General features: G+C 49.2%; 1 protein-coding gene across 1 annotated transcript in view; it reads right to left on the bottom strand.

Moving 5' to 3' along the window:
- Positions 1-5,993: 5,993 nt before the first annotated feature.
- The window catches only part of ZNF892 (zinc finger protein 892), a 43,145-nt gene continuing 26,321 nt past the window's right edge, over positions 5,994-22,817 (bottom strand). Inside the window, 6 exon segments of the mRNA XM_058278090.2 lie at positions 5,994-6,066; positions 6,069-7,315; positions 10,450-10,536; positions 10,999-11,104; positions 14,933-15,021; positions 16,487-16,582. Coding sequence (XP_058134073.2) covers positions 6,031-6,066; positions 6,069-7,315; positions 10,450-10,536; positions 10,999-11,104; positions 14,933-15,021; positions 16,487-16,582 — 1,661 coding nt within the window. The 3' untranslated portion in view covers positions 5,994-6,030.

The raw sequence follows: 22,817 nt of genomic DNA, 5'->3' as shown, positions 1-22,817 counted from the left end.
ATGATTCGTCAGCACTTTGGTTCCCGTACAACTCCGTTTCTTTGAATCCACCGAGTTTCCTATTTTCAGGGTCCATGAGCTAAGTCTTGTATTCTAGCCGCTGTACTAAAATGCTACAAAAAAACCTGTAATTTAGGACACCACCAGAAAGAAAAAGACCACCAATTATGGATGTGAAAAGATGCTTATTATCTAATCAAAGGCTTATCTCTCTTCTTTCAAGTTAACAATGTTTAAAATCAACTTTATTGAGGTACAGTATTACATACAACAAAATACACCCTGCATTAGTCAGCGAAAGGGGTGCTGATGCAGAGTACCAGAAATCTTCTGGCTTTTATAAAGGGTATTTATTTGGGATAGAAGCTTAAAGTTACCAGGCCATAAAGCATAAGCTACTTCCCCCACCAAAGCCTGTGGCCACGCATTGGAGCAAGATGGCTGCGGGTCTCTGCGAGGGGCCAGGTCAGCCTTCCTCTTTCTCCTGAGGCTCCGTGGTCCCAGCTCCTTCCGTTCTCAGCTGTAGGCTGGCATAGGCTTTGTCTCTCTCCCTGGGCTCGTTTCTCTGGGCTCAACTGCTCTGCTCGCTCCACCAGGCCAGCTGTAGACTGTCAGGCTCTCTCTCTTCCCGGGGCCTCTGCCGTGTCCACGGAGCCGTCTCCCTCTGTGTTCTTCTGTGTGTTGACTTCCTGGGACTCCAGCAAAACTCAACTCTCTCCTCTGCTGTGTGGTTTTCTGTGAGTCTCTGCCCACCAAGGAGGCAGGACTCAACATCCTACTGTGGCCAAACCAAATTTAGTATTAATAAGTAAAAGTGAAACCTCTGAATTTAATACAATCAAAGGGTATCACGCCCAGAGGAACAGACCAGTTTACAAACATAATCAGTATTTCTTTTTGGAATTCAATATCAAACTCCCACACACGCATTTTAATCGTATGGTGTGGATGATTCGGGTGAATGTTACTGCCACAAGGCCGCTTACGTCCTCCCCGGTCAATCCTCACCGCAAGCCAACCTCCTGGTGCCTCTCTTCCCTTCTATGTTAATTTGTTTTTAAGTTCCATGTAAACGGAATCACACAGTATGTACGTTTTTGGGTCTGACTTCTTTCATTAAGCATAATTATTTTGATATTCATCTGTGCTGTACCATGTATCAATACTTTATTCCTTTTTAAAGTCAAGAGAAATATTTTATTGGTGGATGTGCCGTTTGAGATTCATCTGTTATTGTGTGTGTACCAGTTCTTTTTTATTGCTCAGTCATTTTCAGTTCTATGGCTATGGTACAGTATCACCTATTAATGGACATATGAGCTAGTTCTAGCTTTGGGCTATTATGGGTAAAGCTATTGTGAATATTTATTAAAAAGCCATAAGTCATTTCTTTCAAAAAGATGAGTAAAATGACAAACCATTGAGAACACAATCAAGAGAAAAGAAAGGATACAAATAAACAATACCAGGAGATATACAAAGGAGATATTACTACAGATAGAACAAGGACTTAAAACACAAATATTTTAAATAAATGAATGGTGAAAAGACAGGTAAATTTTTAGAAAAAACTAACTTTTAAAATTTCAAGAAAAAACAGAAAATCTGAGTAGCTCCTAAATCCAATCAAAGCATATACCACACATACAACTATCCTGAACAGTTTAACAGGAGAATGGAACTAAGCTTTCAAGGAACACAAACTTCCAGAGGCCAGAAAAATCACTAAATTGGGTGTATTAGTCAGGGTTCTCTAGGGAAACAGAATCAACAAGGGATGTCTGTCGATTTATTAGTGTCTCTCACTCAGCCGTGGGATGCACAAGTCCAGGTTCTGCAGGCAGACGCAACCAGCAGCTACAATGAAAAGTCCAGTGAAGATTCTTGATGAATTCTGGGAGATGCTGGCTGTCCAAAGATGAGCTGGGAAGTTCTCTCAATGCTGGAATCACGTCCCCTTTTAAGGGATTCAACAGATTGGATAAAGCGTCACTCACTGCAGATGGCAATCTCCTGACTGATGGGATTATAACCAGCTAGTTATGATTTACCACTACAGGAAAGCCAATGGTGAGGAAAGTCCACGCATGCCCTTGTATTACAGTTAGCCCGGTGCTTGCTTGACCTAACAACTGGGCACAATTACCTGGCCAAGTTCACACAATAACTCAACCATCACATTGGGTAAATCCCAGGAATTCAAGGATTCTTTAACATTGGGAAATCTATCAATATAACTTACCACATTAACAGATTAAGAAAAATCCCAATATGATCATCTCAAAAGATGCAGATTTTATTACCGTTCAAGAAAACTTAAAAAAATATAAACAGACACATTCAATTATATCAAAGTCATTTTTATTAGGCTACACCATTATAAGACACACATGATGGACAATTCCTATAAGTGATCATGTCAAACATAGCTAATAGTTAATCAGCACTCGACAGCTTACAAATCACTGTTGCATCCATTATCTAATTCTAATCCCTCTCAAGTAGTTATATTTTAAAAACATATAAATGAGGAAGCAGACTTAAAAGGACAGAGTGACTTTTCCTAAATCCCAATTATTTTCATTTTTATTTTGTTAGTTCTCTATGGTATCATGTGTCATATATCAAATTAAGATGAAGAAATCCACATTTATAATAAATGTTCCACAACAATGCAAGGTGTGAGTGGTGGAGTGATGTATGGGAATCCTGTACGTTATGCTGATTGTTTCGTAGATTCACTTCTCAAATTAAAAAAATTAGTGAAGATTTTCACATAGACAATACATACTGAATCAAACAAAATTCTCAATCCAGTTCTCCAGGGTTCTCACACACTCTTGAAACAGAGATACAAAGAAACTATTTTAACCTTATTCTCAGTCATATCTCTCTTCCATTTGCAAACTTGTAATCTACAACTAAATATTGATGTTTTCTCAACTTAAAATGCTGATTCTCTCAAAGTTTTATGAAGCCCACAGCTTGGTGCTTTCCACCTGCCAACCCGGCAGCTTATCTTTGGGAACCAGTGGACACTGCTCTTGATACTCAGCACTAACTGGTTACAGATGACCTATCATGCCACAAACCTCTGGGCTACAACTGCCCTTTTGGTGTCAAATGCAAGGACGTTGTAAAAAAGAGGAAATACTTTTTCACTACTCTCCCGCTAAGTACAGCTAAAAATCCGGGACATAATGTATAAAACAAGCATAAGTCTCAGAAAGGTGGGGGAGAAGGCAGTCCAGCTCGAGACCTTGGAACGTAGGTTCCTCGGGCCTTCTGAGGTCGAGCAGTAAAAGCCAGCAACACAGAAATACCAACAGCGACAGGCCAGAAAAAGCCCAAGGCATGCCTGCTGTCTCCAGCAGAAAGACCAGGAAAGGGGCAGCCTAGTGAGGCACAGAAAGTTTAGACACTTGCCCCTCTAGGCAAAGACTACAGAAAACACGGCAGCCCCTCCCCACCACGAAGACTCCTCACCTGGCTGTAACGGGGCTCCTAGCCCCCTCCCCACTGGGGTGGTATCAGAGAAGGTAAATGGGCAGTCGGGCTTTTCACCCATCAGGCAGTTAACGAAATTCCCCCTCCAGCCCCCACTCGCGGTTTCAGGTTAGAGCACAAGGGGACTGGGCTTCCAACCCCAAGAGACGACAAAATACAGCCCCCCCCCCCCAAGCTGTGATATCAGTGGAGGCAGAGAGAAGAGTCAGGACTTCCACCACTGCCCAGCAGCAACGAGGCCACTCCCCTGTCAGTGGAGGCCACTTGGGGAGCAGGAACGAGATACCCCTGCTTGGTATCAAGGAATCCCCCTCCCCAGCCCAGATGCCAATACAGGCCCGAGAGCAAACCTGAACTTACAGTGCCAACAAAGTAACAAGGTGTGCCATCACCCCACCCTGCCAGAGCAGTGTCAGGAGGCCTGCTGCAACAGAAGATTTCAGTAGATCCAGAGTCCTATAATACCCAAAACATCCACGTTTCAATCAAAAATTACTTATACCAAGGATCAGGAAAACCTCCACTTGTATGAGAAGATAATCCAGATGCCAACACTGAGATGACAGGTGCTAGAACTACCTGACAGGGACTTTAGAGCAGTCACCTGTGCTGGTCTGGAGCTGGTACCAAGAAACGTTCTTAATTTAGCCCGTTCCTGTGGGTGTGCTCTCTTGGAAATAGGACTTTTTGATGAGGTTACTTCCGTTACCGTACGGCTCACCCGAAACAGGTCTTAATCCTGTTTCTGAAAGCCCTGCGGGGAGGTCACGGAGGAGCTGGAGGTGGCAGGCAGAAGCTGAGTCAACGAGCTTGAGAGAGAAGTCAGGGCAGGTCGCCGAGTGCACGGCCACAGGGCAGACAAACCAAGCACCGAGGACCACCAGCAGCCCGAGCGCCACATTCTGGGGGAAACACCGTCTTGATGATGCCTTGATTTTGAACTTGTCCTGGCCTCAAACCTGTGAGCCAATAAATTCCCACTGTTTAAGCCAATCCATTGCATGTTACTTGCTTTGTCAACATCCAGGAAAGGAAAGCACTATTATAAAAATGCCTCCATGAGCAATTACACATGTACTTCCCACAAATGAAAAAATAGTCTCAGCAAAGAAACAGAAAGCCTCAGCACAGAAATGATGTAAAGAATCAAATGGAGCTGAAACATACAGTAAGGGAAATAAAATATTGATTTACACAATAAATCAAAACCTAATGATAGGTCCAACAGCAGAGAGGAGAATCCATGAACATGAAGACAGACCCAATGGGAAACATACAGCCTGAGCAACAGAAAGCAAGCAAGCTGCGAAAATAACGGATGAAGCCTCTGGAACCTAGGGGACTATGACCAAAGATCTGACATTTGCATCACTGGAGTCCCAGAAGGAAGAAGTGGAGGGGGTGGGGGTGGGGGCAGAGCACTGAAAAGGTATTCAGAGACCTGATGGCTGAAAATTTCCCAAATCTGGCAAGAGACATAAACTTATAGATTCAAGGAGTTGAGCAAACTCCAGAGTAAACTCAAAGCAATTCATGTCAAGACACATCAAAGTAAAACTTCTGAAAACTAAAAACACTGCACTCAAAAAGTTTTCAGTAATAATCTTCAAGGTTTCAATAAATATATATACATATATATAAGCAAAGATGTCATCTGCCTCTCCCCAAGAGTAAAATGGTGAAAGGCAAGTATTTCAAAGTCTTTTCAAGTTTTTCACGATCTAATATGCAGTGTCAGTTCAGGTCCACAACTAAATTCCATTGTGATATGAACAATTCAGCTGAGGTAATTATAAATTAGCACCTTCACAAGTGAGCTGGATAGCTTCAACAGCTTTAAACATTGCAAGGTCCCTTCTGTATTCTCCCTCTCTAGGCTTCAGGTCTTGACCTTGGAGTTAAATGAGATTCTTAAGCAAGGTCCAAAAGACAAAAGGTAGAGAAGTGGACCGCCTTGGCCTGGAGGTAAAGCTGCCCACGTGGCAACTTTGTGATCGACCAACTCTGCCCAGTAACAAGTTCAACTAATATTTTTCTTGGTAGTGAGTACTCAGTGTAGTTATGACAATATTTTGTGGGTTCATTCTCCCCACTCTTTTTCACTAAGCTTTCCATCTACTTCCCTTGTACCCTTATACTTAAAGACAAAAAGACAATTCCCCTTCCATCACCGCTCCCAACACTGGACAAACTGTGAACTCTCAATCTGTTATTTCTACCTCTGCAGTACACCTAAAAGAACCCCTTATCTCTTTAAAACTTTCTCTCTGTAATATTATGAGGTTCAAGATGTCCTCTTTCCACCACACGCTATTTCTCTCTCAAGGATTTGGCAGCTTACATACACATAAGGGTGTTGGAAATAATTTTCCTTTTGTCCCTAGGAAATTCAATATGCACTCCCTTAGGACATTTCAAAAAATGTAAAAACCCCTTTCACATTCTAAGCAAGCTATGTCCCATACCAATAACGATGTCCCAATTAATATATAGTAAATGTTTAATAAATACGTTCTGATTGTACTACATTGCCATGGTCTTCATCCAGTATGAATTCTCTTTTGTTGGCCAAAGGCTGCATGCTCACTAAAAGCTTTCCCATATTCCTTGGTTCTCCCTCCAGCATGAGTTTTCTGATGTTGAGAAAGGGATGAACTCTGGCTAAAGGCTTTCCCACATTCTTTGCACTTATAGGGCTTTTCTCCAGTGTGGGTTTTCTGATGTTTGGTAAGAGACGAGCTCTGGCTGAAAGCTTTCCCACAGTCCTTGCACTTGTAAGGTTTCTCCCCAGTGTGTGTTCTCTGGTGACGAATAAGAGCTGAGCGGTCACTGAAGGCTTTGGCGCAGTCACTGCATTTATAGGGCTTCTCGCCAGTGTGAGTTCTCTGGTGCTGAGTCAGGGCTGAACAGTAGCCAAAGGCTTTCCCGCACTCGTTGCATTCGTAAGGCCTCTCTCCAGTGTGCGTCCTCTGGTGCTGAATGAGGCCTGAGCGGTCACTGAAGGCCTTGCCACACTCGTTACATTTATAAGGTTTCTCTCCCGTGTGAATGACCTGGTGCTGGGTAAGGAACGTGCTCTGGCTGAAGGCCTTCCCGCATTCGTTACACTCATAGGGCTTCTCTCCAGTGTGAATGCGCTGGTGCTGAGTGAGGTATGAGCTCTGGTTGAAGGCCTTCCCACACTGGCTGCATTCGTAGGGCTTCTCTCCAGTGTGAATGATGTGGTGCCGGATAAGGGCCGAGCGGTGGCTGAAGGCTTTCCCACACTCGTGACACTCGTAGGGCTTCTCTCCAGTGTGAACCCTCTGATGAAGAGTGAGATGTATGCTCTGGCTGAAAGCTTTACCGCACTCATTGCATTCATAAGGTTTTTCTCCTGTGTGAATTCTCTGGTGCAAGATAAAAGCTGAGTAGTAACTGAATGCTTTCCCACACTCGTTACACTTCCAAGGTTTCTGTCCTACGTAAATTCTCTCGTGCCTAATTAGATCTGAATTTTGTTTTAAGTTCTTTTCAAGTGAATCACAATTATTTAGTCTCTCTTGGTGTTGAACGAGTAATGACCTTTGACTAAAATTTCTTCCAAATTCATCACACTGGTAACCTCTCTCCCCAGAAGACCTCTTCTGCGTGATGACCACTTGTATTAAATGTTTCTCATGATTTTCCTGCTGATTCTCTAAGGAATCTTCACAGTCCCTGGAACCTTCCTTTGGAAATCTTTCTATACACACCCTAGGAGCTGATTCCTCTTCAGAAATGTCTTGCTTTTGAGTTAGCTCCTTACTTTCTAGACTTGTCTCCCAGTCTGAAAGAAACAAAAATACACATGTACCATTTCCAACATTGAGAGAAAGCTGATGGCTATGGTGGGAAAATACCGAGACATGAAAAAAACTGCTGGAAGGGAACATAAGAACATGAAACCTTCACAATCATGAGGGAACACAGGAGATGAGAGGTGAACGGGCAAAGCAGCCCAGGGCACGAAGAGTGCCAGGAGAGCAGGCACGGCTAAGCAGAGCAATGTGGGCCAACGGCAGCTCAAACCAGAGACTGCAGAGACAGGGCTGGGGCCAGAGAAGAACGGTCTCCCAAGGTTCCCACTGTCAGGGAGACTCACCACTTGAGAACCACCGTCTTTAGCCCATCTCCGTGCCACCAAGCTTTCCCTATGCCAGTATGTCCCAATCACTGCTAACAGACTAATCTTTCTAAACCATCTCTCACCTTGCTACACAAAAATCTGTTGGCTCTACTGTCCTCAAGATAAGATACAAATTTCAGTAGCTGGCATTCACTGGTTCACATGTACAAATGATAATTATCACAGAACTTAGTAATTAGGAAGTAGCTGACATCTCTGATTGCTTGCCATTACCCCACCGGAGTACACTGGAAAGAGTAAAATAAAACTGAGTTTTTAAAAAAAGAAGTGGGTATGGAGGGAAGATCGAAGACCCATGTGCTCAGGTAGGCCCACGCCATGCAGGGTGCCTGCTCCCAAATCCTGGCTTCTTAGGAGTCAGGGTATGGGGGAAGAGGGGAACTTCATTGCTAAAAACATTTAAATGCTTCCAGGCTTAGATGATTTTGTTTTGTTTTGCTTTTGTTTTTTAAGATTTATTATTTCTCTACCCTTCCCTCCCCAACCCCAGCTGTCTGCTCTCTGTGTCCATTCGCTGTGTGTTCTTCTGTGACCGCTTCTATCCTTATCAGCAGCACCGGGAATCTGTGTTTCTTTTTCTTGTGTCATCTTGTTGTGTCAGCTCTCCGTGTGTGCGGCACCATTCCTGGGCAGGCTGCACTTTCTTTTGCGCTGGGCGGCTCTCCTTATGGGGCACACTCCTTGCGCATGGGGCTCCCCTACACAGGGGACACCCCTGCATGGCAGGGTACTCCTTGCGCGCATCAGTAGTGCGCAAGGGCCAGTTCCCCATGGGTCAAGGAGGCCCGGGGTCAGGCTTAGATGATTGTTAACATCCATTCTAACCATGACTCTACTTGAAACAAATCAATTCAACTCAGTATGCTCCACGACATATATGCAGAGAAGTGCCTGGGATCTTAAAGGACAAAGAGTAAAAACGGGTATGAAGGAAAAGGACTTCCAGCTAAGCAGAGTGGAAGAATTGAAGCTCCCAATGTTCCTGGAGAACACACAGTAGAGAAGAGTAGGGAACCTGCCTGTCTTGTGTTAAGGGTTCAAGTTAGATGGCGGACTTGGCCCAGTGGTTAGGGCGTCTGTCTACCACATGGGAGGTCCGCGGTTCAAGCCCCGGGCCTCCTTGACCCGTGTGGAGCTGGCCCATCCACAGTGCTGATGCACGCAAGGAGTGCTGTGCCTCGCAGGGGTGTCCCCCGCGTAGGGGAGCCCCATGCGCAAGGAGCGCACCCCGTAAGGAGAGCTGCCCAGCGTGAAAGAAAGTGCAACCTGCCCAAGAATGGCTCCGCACACACAGAGAGCTGACACAGCAAGATGACACAACAAAAAGAGACACAGATTCCCATGACAACAACAGAAGTGGACAAAAGAAGATGCAGCAAATAGACACAGAGAACAGACAACCGGGGTGGAGGGGGGAAGGGGAGAGAAATAAATAAATAAATCTTTAAAAAAAAAAGAGTTCAAGTTAGAGGACAGCACAAAAAGGTTAGGCAGGTGGACTAACAGAGGTCTTGAAAGCAGGGGGAGGAATAGAGAACTGCAAGAGTAAACAATGAAACTCACTGTTTACTACCTCAATTAGACCAGGATAAGACTAAACAAAGTGTAATTAGCTAGTAGTCATTGCAGTCATCCAGTTTGACAGAAACGACAGGGCCTAATCCAAGACATCAGTCAAAGAAAAAGTGACCAGCATTTAATTAATAGCTATATTTTGCTATGTGCAGGGCCAGGAACTGCTCTAAGCATTTCTCTTGGAATATTTCATTAGACATGCACAACAACCCTATGACTTAAGTGCTATCATTATCCCCATTTTACAGTTGAGGAATTCGAGGCACAGAAAGGTTAAGTCATTTGTTAATAATAACAGAGGTAGTGAGTTCAGGCATTGGTTTGAGATTCAAAAAGGAGCATTCTTCTGCAGACTTTTTCTCAACGTACATGGAAAAGGCCTGCCTTAGGGCCTTGCACTCAAGCAAGTTATTTAACATTAAAATGTTGTTTCATTTTACCTTTCTTAGGAAAAAGAATTGGTTTGCATGGGTGGGAAGTATTTACTTTCTAAAAACAAAACAAAACAAATTACTGCTGTACCCAGTAGGAAGTAGACAGAGAAGAATGGCCATCGCCCCACAGCACCCCTAAGAATAAGGGCGTGAACTCTCGGGGCGGGAGGGGGGAGGGCTGACGCAGGTCAGTGCAGGGAAATTAGACGAGCCACAGCACGGCTGACAGACAGCAAGGCCGCGAGCCCCCGAGACTGTGACCTTGACCTTGAGGGACCAGCGGGGACTCCTGGGGCTGAGGGGAGGCCCCAGATACTCCAAACAGGCCTCACCATTGGCCCCCACCACTGGTGGGGTAGCCAACAACAGCAGGGGGCCTCCCCTTAGCATCAGCAAGGGGAGGAATAATTAATAGCGTAAAAGGTGACCACACAAGCCAAACCTCGCTCCCACTGCCAAGAGGAGCCCGCATCAAATTCCAGTGCACATTTCCATCCTTCTCTCCCATTTCTCAGCAAGTTCTATTCTTTAACTCCATTCCCCAATAAATTCTATTTACTGGCCTGAAAAAAGAATTATAACAGACCATCATCTACAGAGCTGGAGGGTGGCTCCAGGGAAACAGGAGCTTCACTTTCAACTTTTCCATGGAGTCTAGCGAACTCTGGAAAGGCTCCTCCCAAGCATTTCAAAGACGCTTTTCCCACTGACCATCTGGGTTTTACCTTCAGTGTTGACCAACTGCTGTTTGCAACAATCACTCACCTGGACTGGTTGCTTTTAGGACTTCTCTCTCCAGCTCCTCTCCTCGCTCCAACTGAGATATTACATCAGGCTTGGAAATCGGAAGCCCTGTTCATTAGGGAAAAAAAGGAGTCCAGTAAAGAGCTCAATGTTAGCTTCTTGGTATTTAGGGAAGACAGTATGAGAGAGAGAGAGGGAGAGAGGTTTCTTCTCCTGGAAGATGGTAGGGAGACTGCTATGGGGCTACCTGAGTTCAGAACAATTAAATGGCTTGTTTTTACCTCTCCTCCGCATTAAAATAACAAGCACCCGTTTTCTTAAGAGGTGTTCCGATAAGAACCCTTGGTCGGGGAGTAAAGAAGGATGCTATAGCCTAAAGCAACACGATAAAGGTGTCCATTTCTAACTCCAAGAGCATTAAAACTATTACTGCATCTAGAAACAAAAAGCAGAACTTGCCTGTCTCAGGTCTTACAGGGACTAAGAATCTTTGCATCTAAGAACCTTAGAAGTGGAGAAACAAGGGCGCCACACTGAGTTAATTCACAGGGGTAGAGGAGCCAGCCTTACCCAGCAAGACCAGATTGCTGCGCTTCTTGGGCAGATCTCCCCGAGGAGGGTTCAGCTGCCCCCACCGGGTAAGAGCCTCAGCCATATCCCTGATCACCAACGATTCCTGAAAACACCAAACACACGCGTGCTCACTAAGGAACCATCCTTTCAGAGGCCTTTGCAAGTGACTCGATATAGAAGAAGACAGGAAGGATAGGAAGGCTAGACAAAATGGTCTCTAACATCCTTCCACACCAAAGATTCTGACGCACTTGCCTTCAGGTATTAAAATTATTTGTTACCTGCAAGAAGGGAGGAAAGTACTGTCAACATAAAATTTGAAGATACAAAGTTATTAGTTCAAGCACTGGTAAGCTCAATTATAGTACTAAGAAATGCTAACTATTTAGAAATGGGAAAGTGGGAAAATATAATTATGGATTAAACATTTTCTTTGTGGTATGGTTTAAAAATATGAAAGGTTGGAAAGCAGATGTGGCTCAAGGTATAGGGCTTCCGCCTACCATTTGGGAGGACCCGGGTTTGATCCCTGGGGCCTCCCAGTGAAAGAGGAGAGAAAGCGTGCCTGTGCGGTTAGCCAGTGCCCACATGGCAAGCCAGTGCCCATGTGGCAAGCTGAGTGCTCACACGGTGAGAATGCCCACACGGTGAGCCAATGTCCATGCAAGTGAGTCATGCAGCAAGATGATGATGCAACAAAAGAGAGACAAAGGGGAGAGTCAAGGTGAAGCGCAGCAGAGACCAGGAACTGAGGTGGTACAGCTGACGGGGAACCTCTCTCCATATAAGAAGTTCCCAGGATTGAATCCTGGTGAATCCTAGAGGAGAAAAAATGAGGAGGCCAAAAAGAGAAAAAGATACAGAAGATCACACAGTGAATGGATGCAGATGGCAAAAACAGCAGGGCAGGGGAGGGGGAGGGGATGGGGGAAATTAATAAATAAATCTTTTTTTTAATGGTAAAAAATATATATATATAAAAGTTTCAAGAAATAAAAAGTATCTTGCTATGGAGCAGATGTAGCTCAATGACTGAGTGCGTACTTCACATGTACAGGATCCCAGGATCAATCCCCTGTACCTCCTAAAAAAAAAGTATTTTCTTCTCTAGTTTTCCTTTGAGAATATAATTAGTCTGGTACAGACATTAAAAATTAAGATGTTTTCTGCAAATCAAAAAACATAGATTAATAGGTAAAACAGTATTTCAAGCCCGCATGATTGTGGAATTTCCCAGAGTGCTCTTGCCATTCCTCGCCCTGGCCGCCCTGGCAGTCTGGCCCGGCGACCGCCAGCCCACCACCGCCTCCTCCCCGTGCGGTTCTGTTCCCCAGCCCAGGGCCTTTCTCCAGTTGCCTGAATGTGCGCTTCCTTCTACTCGGCCCCTAACCCAGGCAGGTTCCTGCATGCTCTGCCCCCTGCCCGTCCTTCCAGCCTTTTCAACCCAGTTCACACTTGGCTCAGAGGCTTCCTCCTCTGGCAGTCCTCCACGATTCTCAGGATTGCAGCCCCCGGTCCTGCCCTTCTCTCCGGTTATGCGCACGCTGAGCGGCCTCTGAGCACACCTGCAGTACCCTAGACAGGGAGCTCCACGGAGCAGAGGCCAGGTCTGCCTTTGCTCACTGAAGCAGCTAGTACTCGGCAAGAGCGGAAGCAGTCTAAGCATTTGCTGAATATTTGGAATGAAGGAAGGAACAAATGAACAGGAATTTGTAGAAACAAATTTAAGTGGGCACCATTCTAAAATGTGAGCACCAGGGTGGATAACGTTCCTTTGTTTTTGTTTCTTTCCCTCTCTCCCCTCCCCCTCCCGCCCCCTTGTCTGCTCTCTGTGTCCATTCACTGTGTGTTCTTCTGTGTCTGCTTGTATTGTCAGAGGCACCAGGAATCTGTGTTTCTTCTTGTTGTGTCATCTTTTTTTTTTTTAATTTTATTTTTTTTATTTATTTAATTCCCCTCCCCTCCCCCGGTTGTCTGTTTTCTGTTTTTTTTGCTGCGTCTTGTTTCTTTGTCCGCTTCTGTTGTCATCAGCGGCACGGGAAGTGTGGGCAGCGCCATTCCTCGGCAGGCTGTTCCCTCCTTCGCGCTGGGCGGCTCTCCTTACGGGCGCACTCCTTGCGCGTGGGGCTCCCCTACGCGGGGGACACCCCTGCGTGGCAGGGCACTCCTTGCGCACATCAGCACTGCGCATGGGCCAGCTCCACACGGGTCAAGGAGGCCCGGGGCTTGAACCGCAGACCTCCCATGTGGTAGACAGACACCCTAACCACTGGGCCAAAGTCCGTTTTCCCTTGTTATGTCATCTTGTTGTGTCAGCTCTCCGTGTGTGCGGCGCCACTCCTGGGCAGGCTGCACTTTTTTCGCTCAGGGCGGCTCTCCTTATGGGGCGCACTCCTTGTGTGTGGACTCCCCTACGCGGGGACACCCTGTGTGGCACTCCTTGTGCACATCAGCGCTGTGCATGGGCCAGCTCACCACACAGGCCAGGAGGCCCTGGGTTTGAACCCTGGACCTCCCATGTGGTAGGTGGATACTCTATCAGTTGAGCCAAATCCACTTCCCGATAATGTTCCTTTCAACAATTAAACCTGTTTACTGTAAGACAACTAATAATTTTTCTAATTATATGAAAAATTTCTATACAACTACAATTTAATTAAGACACATTAAAATGAACAGTCTTCTCACTCTTTGAACCACCACTTTTGCCATAGCACCCTGAATATACAGATGAATATAATGGGTCATTCTGTTTATATTTTATTCTAATGTTTGTGATACAGACCTCCAAAACAGCTTGTAAAACAAGGCACAAAATGAAATAAACTTAAAAGAACTACCTACTTTGAAATCCCCCACAGCACTCAACCCTTTATCCTAACACTTGAAGTATCATAGCACTACCCTTTCCATTTAAGCTTACCATCCTTTAAGGCCACTTGCCTCAGCAGTGACAGTTCCATTTAGACTCTGGTGGCGGGAACTACTGCAAGAAACGCATCTCCAGAGCCGCTGCTGAGGGCGCTGCGGCTGAGGGCTCGCTCCAGCAGCTGCCCCTGCCTCTCCCCTCTTCCCTGAAAGGCGCCCGCAAACGTGCAGAACCAACGCCGGCTTTTCCTCCCACCGCTTTCCCGGATCACCAGCACCCGCACGCTGTGACCAGGTCTGAAGTCAACAGTCCCGGCGCCTCCACCGCAGGGTCCCATTCCTCCAGGGTCCTACAGCAGCTCCTACAGAGGCACCTTAACCAGTCTTCCTCCCCAGTCAGTCACAGCACATGTCATCGTGCTGTCTCTAAAAACCTTCACAGGCCTTGTTCAGCTTCAGGAAAACCCCCTACAGATTTCCCACGGTCCGCCAGAATCCACTCGTGTCCCTCCCGACCCCCTCCAGCCCCCCAGTGAGGCACACCCCCCGAAGACCACCGACCCTCTCGCCACTTGGAGCCTTGTTTGTGGAAGCCATTCTCTTTTGGAATATTACTCTGTTTTACTCTCCAAACACTACCCTCTCATTTCTCAAAGCGCAGGTTTCATCCCAAACCTTTCCAAACTAGTCCCCGACTTTCATGACTTGTCTGTCTCGGTCATTTCCGCATTTTCAAAAACGTACTTCTTCACGTCGTTTAACTATTTCCTATCTATGGCTCGTCGTCTCGGTGCACCCCTTGAGGCAGAGGCACGTGGCTTTGCTCCTGGGCACCTCACCACGAGGCCCATCACAGCAAGAGCTCCTCGAGCGCGCGGGGCGGGGGCGCAGCAATGCGGGAGGGAAGTCCCGCCACCGAGGAGCCGCTGTGAGGGTCCTCCGTCACCGGTTTACTGGGATGAACCCCATCTTCCCGGAACCAGGGCTGAGCAGTTCCCTAACAACAAGAGAAAACACACCCATGCTCTGGGACAGAGAAGGAAAACAAGCAGTGCAGACCCACCTGCGGCCCAGGGCGCCGCAGCACCGTGGCCAGGCCACCCCGGTGTGGGTTTCCAGCAAGGGGAAGGTCTGCGTCCCCCGGCGGCGGCCCTGGAAGCGGAGACAGGAGCCCTGAGGATCCCGCTGAGTGAGCGTGCCCCAAGTGCTGCCTCAGACAAGCGCCCAAGGGGCCCAGGACGGCCCAGCGCCTTCCGGAACCGCGACGGCCGCGCCAGGCTGCCGCCCGCGCTCCCCCTTCACCGCCGCCGACTCGGCCCTCAGGAGCCGGACACTCGGGGAGTTTACTGGGCCGCCGCCGCTCCGCCGCTGAGGGGCCGCGCTCCCCCAGGCCCGTCACTCGGGCCTCCCGACGCTCCTCGCTCCCGCCGGCTCCGCGGGGGAAGCTCGGCCGAAGGCGCCACCGTCTTTGAAAAGCCGCTTTCGGGACACCACACCGGCTTCCGCACCGAGTGGAGGGTCCCGAGGCACGCGGGCACGCAACCTCTCCCGGGCGCCGGGCCCGCTGCCACCTGCCCCGCGGGGCGCCCGCCCTCCCGCCGCGCAGACAGAGGCCGTGCCGGGCCCCGAGGGTGGGCGGCCAGCGGGCCCCGCGAGGGGCCCCGACGCGCGTCCCGGGGGCAGGGGGCGCGCAGGCCCCGCCCCGCCCCCCACCGCGGCAGCCGCGCCGCCCCCGCCGCCCTCACCGCCGCCCGCGGGCTCCATGGCGCCTCCTCCGCCGGCCTCGCGGGCCGCAGCCCGGCCAGCCCGGGCCCCAGGACGCGGCCCCGCCCTCAGGGCCCCTCGGCCCCGGCCCCCGCGCCCCTCGCACGGCGGGGCGGCGGCGAAAGCAGCCGAGCGGGCGGCCCAGCCCCGGAGGCGGCCGGACTCCGACTCCCGGCATGCTCCGCGGGCGCCTGGACGCCCTTCCCAGGTGCCCCCGCGCGCCCCCGACGCTCCCTCCCAGGCACGCGCCCGGCCCGCGGGGGCCCCCCCCCCCCACACCGCCCCCCAGGCGACCCCGCCGTGCGCGCGCTCTCGCCCCGCGCGCCCCCGGCGCCGCCTCCCAGGCGACCCCGCCGCGCGCTCTCGCCCCGCGCGCCCCCGATGCTGCCTCCCGGGTGACCCCCCCGCCGCGCGCCCGCCCCGCGCGCCCCCGACGCTTCCCAGGGGACCCCGCCGCGCGCGCCCGCCCCGCGCGCCCCCGATGCTGCCTCCCGGGTGACCCCCCGCCGCGCGCCCGCCCCGCGCGCCCCCGACGCCGCCTCCCAGGCGACCCCGCCGCGCGCCCGGCCCCCGCCTCAGGCCGCGTGTCCCGCGGTGTCGCAGCACCTTCCTCGGCATCGCGGCTCGGTCCCGGGGCCGCCCTCGCCTCCGTGGGCGCCCGCTCCCCTCCCGCCAGCGCCGTGCCCGCGCCCCCGCGGCGGCCGCAGCCCGTCGGAGGGGTCGCCTGGCCCTGGCCCGCGCCCGGCGTGCGCTGGGCTCCCCGCGGCGGGTGACCTCGGGTGACCGGCTGTCAGCGTGTTTATCCCAGGCTGCACCCGCAGCGAGGAACACGGGGCTCTCCGTCCCGCCTTACCAGCCCGGAAGCATCGGGGTCTGCCCAGCACAGCCGACCTCAGACTCGGTGACCTTCCCACAGGCAAGCCGTCTACTTCCGATCCAGTGCACATTCCTAGGAGAGAAAATCAAATTAGCCTACCTAGGTCCCTGTTTGGGTACAAGGCCTTCCTCTAGCAGCGTTGTAGAAGTCCAGAGAGGTTCAGTTATCTGCATATAGAAAGGCCAGGACTCAGGAATGATTTTGGGAAGGAAAAAGGATTTATTTACGACTGGCCGGGCTCGGAGCTTCTCATTCAAAATCCAAGCCCCAACAAGGTTTTTGAGCTCTTTTTATACAGAGTAAGGACCAAATGGCTCTTTGTTTCAGTGCTCAATAGGCTTGAATTAACATATATCTTCCTCATCCTAGGTAAGCTTTTAGCATGGACTTCATACATTCTCGATAAGCTTTTAGCACATTTGGTCTGCATTTTCCCTGAATATTTAAAGTTTATGGAGTTTACATTGCTAAACTTTCTCCAGGGCTGGAGTTGTTGTCATGGTTACCAAGGGCAGGGCGGCAGGTGTCACCGTCCCACACGCACAGCTCGGCCAGGTTATCTATGACGAGACGAACAACCCCCCACCCAGCCCACATCAGTGGAATCTCCAGCTCTTAGCTTGGCTTAAGCCTTCCCAGAGCAAGGGTTACATTTTTCATCTTCCCTGCCTTTTGCCAGTGGGGGGGGTGAAAGCAAAAGTGACTTGCAGAGATGAAGAAAGCCTTCCCCGCCCCCTTCCTCCATTTCTCCACGCTGGCTCCAGCAGGGGCCTGATAAGGCACCGTGGACCACGTGGACAGGCTAACTCCAGAAACGGTGAGCCAGCCAGACGAAGGAGCCGAGTCCCTGCGAGCTGGTGGAACAGAGCTTGGGCTTTAACAGATGTACATTTCTACTTTCCTTAAGCCACTATTTTGGGTTTCTGGCACTCAGCCAGCCACAGCACCCCCTAGCTGGTCTTCGATGGGCTGCTTTTGGTCCAGTCAGCTAGGGCTTGGGGGAGTAGGGGCATGTGGTAGAGAACACAGCCCTGCCAGCTCAAAGAACAGCTGGAGGAGTCAAAGAACAGGGAGGAAAGCGGATTTGGCTCAACGGATAGAGCATCTGCCTCCCACGTGGGAGGGCCAGGGTTAAAACCCGGGCCTCCTGGCCTCTGTGGCGAGCTGGCCCATGCGCAGTGCTGACGCACGCAAGGAGTGCTGTGCCACACGGGTGTCTCCCGCATAGGGGAGCCCCATGTGCAAGGAGTGCTCCCTGTAAGGAGAGCCCCATGTACAAGGAGTGCTCCCTGTAAGGAGAGCCCCATGTGCAAGGAGTGCTCCCTGTAAGGAGAGCCACCCTGAGTGAAAAAAGTGCAGCCTGCCAAGGAATGGTGCCGCACACTCGGAGAGCTGACACAGCAAGATGACGCAACAAAAAGAGACACAGATTCCTGGTGCCACTGAGGAGAGTACAAGCGGACACAGAAGAACACACAACGAATAGACACAGAGAACAGACAAGCAGGTGGGGGTGGGGAGGAAGGGTAAGGGAGAGAAATAAAAAATCTTAAAAAAAAAAACAGGGAGTCTCCTTCAGAAGTTGTGCAAGGACGGTACCACCAACACCAAAAAATACCTTTCATCCTTTTGCTAACCAACTGCATCACAAAATCCCTTCTTTTCTGTTACCAAATCTATGGTCACTTCTCAGTCTTCATCTCCCTTATCAATGGCAGTTAACAAAGCTGATCGCTCCTACTTGATTGGCCACACCTTCTCAGAACCCTTAGGTGATTCCCATCTCCCCAACCTCTAAACCAGTCTCTCTCAAAGTCAGCATGATCAGAATCACCTCTGGAGTGCTTGTTAAACTACTACTAGACGCGGCCCCCACGCAGTAGGTCTCAGTGGGCCTGAGCATTTGCATTTCTAACGAGTTCCAGGCAATATTGCAGCTGCTCGTTTAGTTGGGGAACCAACCAAATGTTGGAATGCTCTAGGCCTCCATCCTTGGATCTCCTTTTTCTAGTACTTCTCGCTCTCTAGGGGATCTCACTCAGTCTAGATTCTCTACATACCATCCAAATTTGATGAACCCCCGATTTATACCTGCAGCCTGGGTCTGTCTCCCCAGCCTCTCTACTTGGATGTCTAATGTCTAATTTAGCATGCTCGGATCGCAACTTCTGAAGTCCTTTCTCCCACACTGCCGTACTTCCCCCATCCACAGTTTTCCCCATCTCAGCAACCGTTCCCCCTTAGTTCCAGAGCCTATGAACCCAATTGCCATGTGCTTGCACCACCTGGGGCTGGACAGTTACCCTGCCTGGGAGCGCTGGGCTCTCTCCATTGCCTGCCACAGGCCAAACCGCTGTCTATGTCATTTCTGCCTCTTCCCACCACTTCCAGGCTTGCTGAAGGGCTGGACAATGGGTTGTGGGATACGGCTTCCTTAGGGGTGTCTGGATGATGCAACCTGTCTGAGGGAGGTAAGAGGGATCAGGCCATATCCCTTCTGCTCTTCTCACATCAGTGGCTCGGTCTTGGTTTCTCCACATAGTCTGGAAACTTTCCATAAGGCAAGTGGATGCACTTGCTGAATAACCAATTGTCTCTTCTCGGCTTGTGAAGCAGTGGCTCATGGGTAGCAGATCACGGGAGACCTGTGGGTCATGAGAAGTGACTCCCCATGGAGCCAGCATCAGTGGCTAGAAAGGCAGGGGAGGCAGAGGCTGAAGGAAGGAGCTGGACAAGCCCAGGAGGACAATGGCAGGCCTCTGGTCCTTGCACTGGGCGTGTCAAGGGAGCAAACACCTTAGTGTCAGTGACGAGACTCTTTAGGAACCCTGACTGTATAGTCTCCAATGTAGAGGAGCAGGCATGTACATGTGAAATTTCTAACCATTCTTCAGAATGAAGGAGTCATGCTGATAGCAGAGGAGCTGTTACAAACGGTCCAGAAAAGAGCTGGTGATGTCATAAGCAACAAGCAGGACAGACTTCCAGAACCTGATAAATGCTACTGTCCCTGCTCTGGTATTTTCGCTGGCATTTGGGAGGCACAACCCTGATGACTGAGGGATGTGAAGGCACCTGAGACATGGTCTATCAAGGCAGTTTCTATCAGGGCAGATGATACAGTGGTCTGCTTCAACACTGCCCAGACACAGGGCATTCAGGGTGTGCTTGGTTTGCTGAAACATGTTTGGTTTGTTCTCCCACAACAGCTAAAATCAGTATTATTTTTGAAACTCATATAGTTACATATTCAATCGAAGGGGCTCTTACTCCATCTTATCTGTTGGAGAAAAATGGCTCTTACTGGGACACAGAGACTGACATGACCACAGACAGAGAAAGAATTCATTGGGAAGCTCTCCCAACAGAAGGGATCTGATGAACAGGCTTCAGCTTCCCCACCAGCACGGTGAGGATCTGAAGAGAGACTTCAGCCACTCCTGGAAGGGGGAGACTTGAATTTATGCAGAACTTTCCTAGGCGGGGAGATGACAGTTGGTGGGAGGGGTTGAGGGTCAGAGTGAAGCACAGGGCCAAGAGGAAGCCCTAGAGGTGGGACTTTCCCGGACACAGACTAGGAGATAGTGGGTTAGGGAGTTACGGTTTCTTGGCGTGCTGCAGGAGCAGATGCTTCTTTGATCTGTAGGGATTTTATCTCCCTCTGATATGCAGTTAGGGAAGGTTTCCATTTCCCTTTACTCCCGTCTCTAGGTGGTTTCTTTGTTTAACCTGTGGGGAAGTGCCCTGCCCTTGGACACGTGGTAGGCTTATTGGCGATGGAGTTAGCCTTTCCCCAGTGCAGATCAGGCGAAACCGAGCTACAGCTTGTTAATTATTGCATGCCTCTAACACTCCTAACTCTTTGTTTATATACATACATTGGGGGATCTGGGTATTGGGGTATAAGGTACTGGGCAGGATGGGAGGGTGAGGGGATTTGGGGCATCAGCTCGATTCCTGCTGTCAAGGGCAGAGAAAAGAAGTTCCCTTCCATCCTGCATAGCGGGCTGTGGTTTCAGGTCCTGCAGGGGTTGGCATTGTTCACACAGCAGAAAGACGCCGTTTACGTCTTCCTGGGTTGTTGGCTGTACAATTTGGTGTGTGAATCAGACAAGATGATGATCATGGGTGACATCCTGGATGGCTGTCTGGATAAACTGAGTTATTGCATGGAAGATGTGTGGACCTGCTGCTAGGAGGAGAATGAGAGTTAAAATTGCGGTAAGCATAGGAATTAATTAGGAAATGTGGGTGGTCTGTGAGGTTGCTGCCTCCAGGAGTCTGAGAAGGAATAATAAGGTTGTACATTCAGCATTAAACATTAATAGCATTAATGGTTGACAGTGAAGTTACATGATTTGATGGGCTTATAGAGTTTTAGTTGGAATAAAAGACTTTAGATTATTAACTGTGGTTTCGTAAGTGTTTTTGAGTGATTTTTACGGATTTAAGATTCCCAATCAGCAGAGCTGCATAGACAAGTATGGTGATTAAAATGACCACATTTCCCCCAGGTTATATAGTTTGAAGCACAGGCAACAACAAATTATTATTACTTCCCTTTTTGGCTTGAAGCTGCTGTCACTTTAACTTGTAATTTAGACTTAGCCCACTGTTGTAAGGATTCAGCTACAAGGTTACAAGAGTTCCCTTGCAGTGTTCACCGCACTGAAAGCATGCCTTGCCTCTTCCGAGAGAGGGAGGGGACTGATGTCATCCATCTGCCAACGTGCTGGAGTCTGTGCTCGGCCAGTGTGTCTCATCCAGTGAGGTAATGGTCACAGTCATTGGGTGAGCACGATGGGCACTTGTGGGTGATGCTCATGAGCTGCTGGCCAGTGACGGGCAGTGGAACTGCTGGCCTAGGCACTGCCAGGTCTGGTATCCACAGTATTTGCCTTCTCGGTGGAGCCGCTCTGCTTCTTTTTGGGTTTCAGTAGTATGGCTCTGGATTTTTGCAAGAGCATCTGCCTTAACAGTCCCAAGAGAGATGTTAGAGGAAGGGGCAGGGACATTTTAGACAGTTACCTGTCACTGCTGGCAGGCGTTCCAGATGTTTTTCCACAGAGGGCAGCTTACAACAGTTCATTGCTCTTGTTTTGCACTTTGTTTTTTCTCGCAATTGTGACTAAAACTCAGGTGGAACTTGCTTAGAAAGTTGCCTCTGCCACCCCAAAGCTAATACTGGTACTGGCTACATCCAGTTCACAGGGTAAGTTAAGATCCACCCCCTTCCTCCTTGAGCCTGTGCTACTGTTTTAAAAGCAGCCTGCTGGGTGGGGCTCTCATTTCCATGCACAGCTTTTTCGGATTAACACATATAATGGTTTTAATATCTGAGCTAAATGCGGGATGAAGGGTTTTCAGTATTCCAATAATATGAGGAAACATTATACTTTATCAGTTACAACAGAGGGCACAACTTTGGTATGTTTTTTTTTTTTTTTTTTTTACTTAACTAAACACCATTTAAGAATGTGATAGACAGGACTTTATAGCTTGTTTTATTTTTATTTTTATTTTTTTATTTTTTTAAATTGATTTTGTAAAAATGTTACATTAAAAAATATATATACATATATATATGAGGTCCCATTCAGCCCTACCACCCCCACCCCACCACTCCCCCCCCCCCCCAGCAACACTCACTCCCCTCATCATGACACATCCATTGCACCCGGCAAGTACATCTCTGGGCATCTCTGCACCTCATGGTCAATGGTCCACATCATGGCCCATACTCTCCCACATTCCATCCAGTGGGCCCTGGGAGGATTTACAATGTCCGGTGATTGCCCCTGAAGCACCATCCAGGGCAGCTCCATGTCCCAAAGGCGCCTCCACTTCTCATCTCTTCCTGCCACTCCCCATATCCATCAGCCACCATGTCCACTTTTCCCACTCCAATGCCACCTTTTCTCTGTGGGCCTTGGATTGGTTGTGTCCGTTGCACCTCTATGTCAGGAGGAGGCTCAGATTCCACATGGATACTAGATGCAATCCTCCTACTTTCAGTTGTAGGCACTCTAGGCTCCATGGTGTGGTGGTTGTCCTTCTTCAACTCCATCTTAGCTGAGTGAGGTGAGTCCAATAAATCAGATTGTAGGAGCTGGAGTCTGTTGACGCTCAGGGCCTGGCTATCATATTGTCAGTCCAGAGATTCAAATCCCCTAAATATATCTTAAACCCCAACACCAACTACAATTCCAGTAAAGTAGGATGAAAGTCTTATGAAAAGAGATCCCATCTGAGTCCAGTTCCATCACGCAGAAACACCAGCTCCAAAGAAGGGCCATCTGCCATGGCA

Source organism: Dasypus novemcinctus, chromosome 17 (assembly GCF_030445035.2).
Source record: "Dasypus novemcinctus isolate mDasNov1 chromosome 17, mDasNov1.1.hap2, whole genome shotgun sequence".
NCBI lineage: Eukaryota > Metazoa > Chordata > Mammalia > Cingulata > Dasypodidae > Dasypus > Dasypus novemcinctus.
The sequence above is the reverse complement of the archived record's forward strand: the minus strand, read 5'-3'. Positions and strand labels throughout refer to the sequence as shown.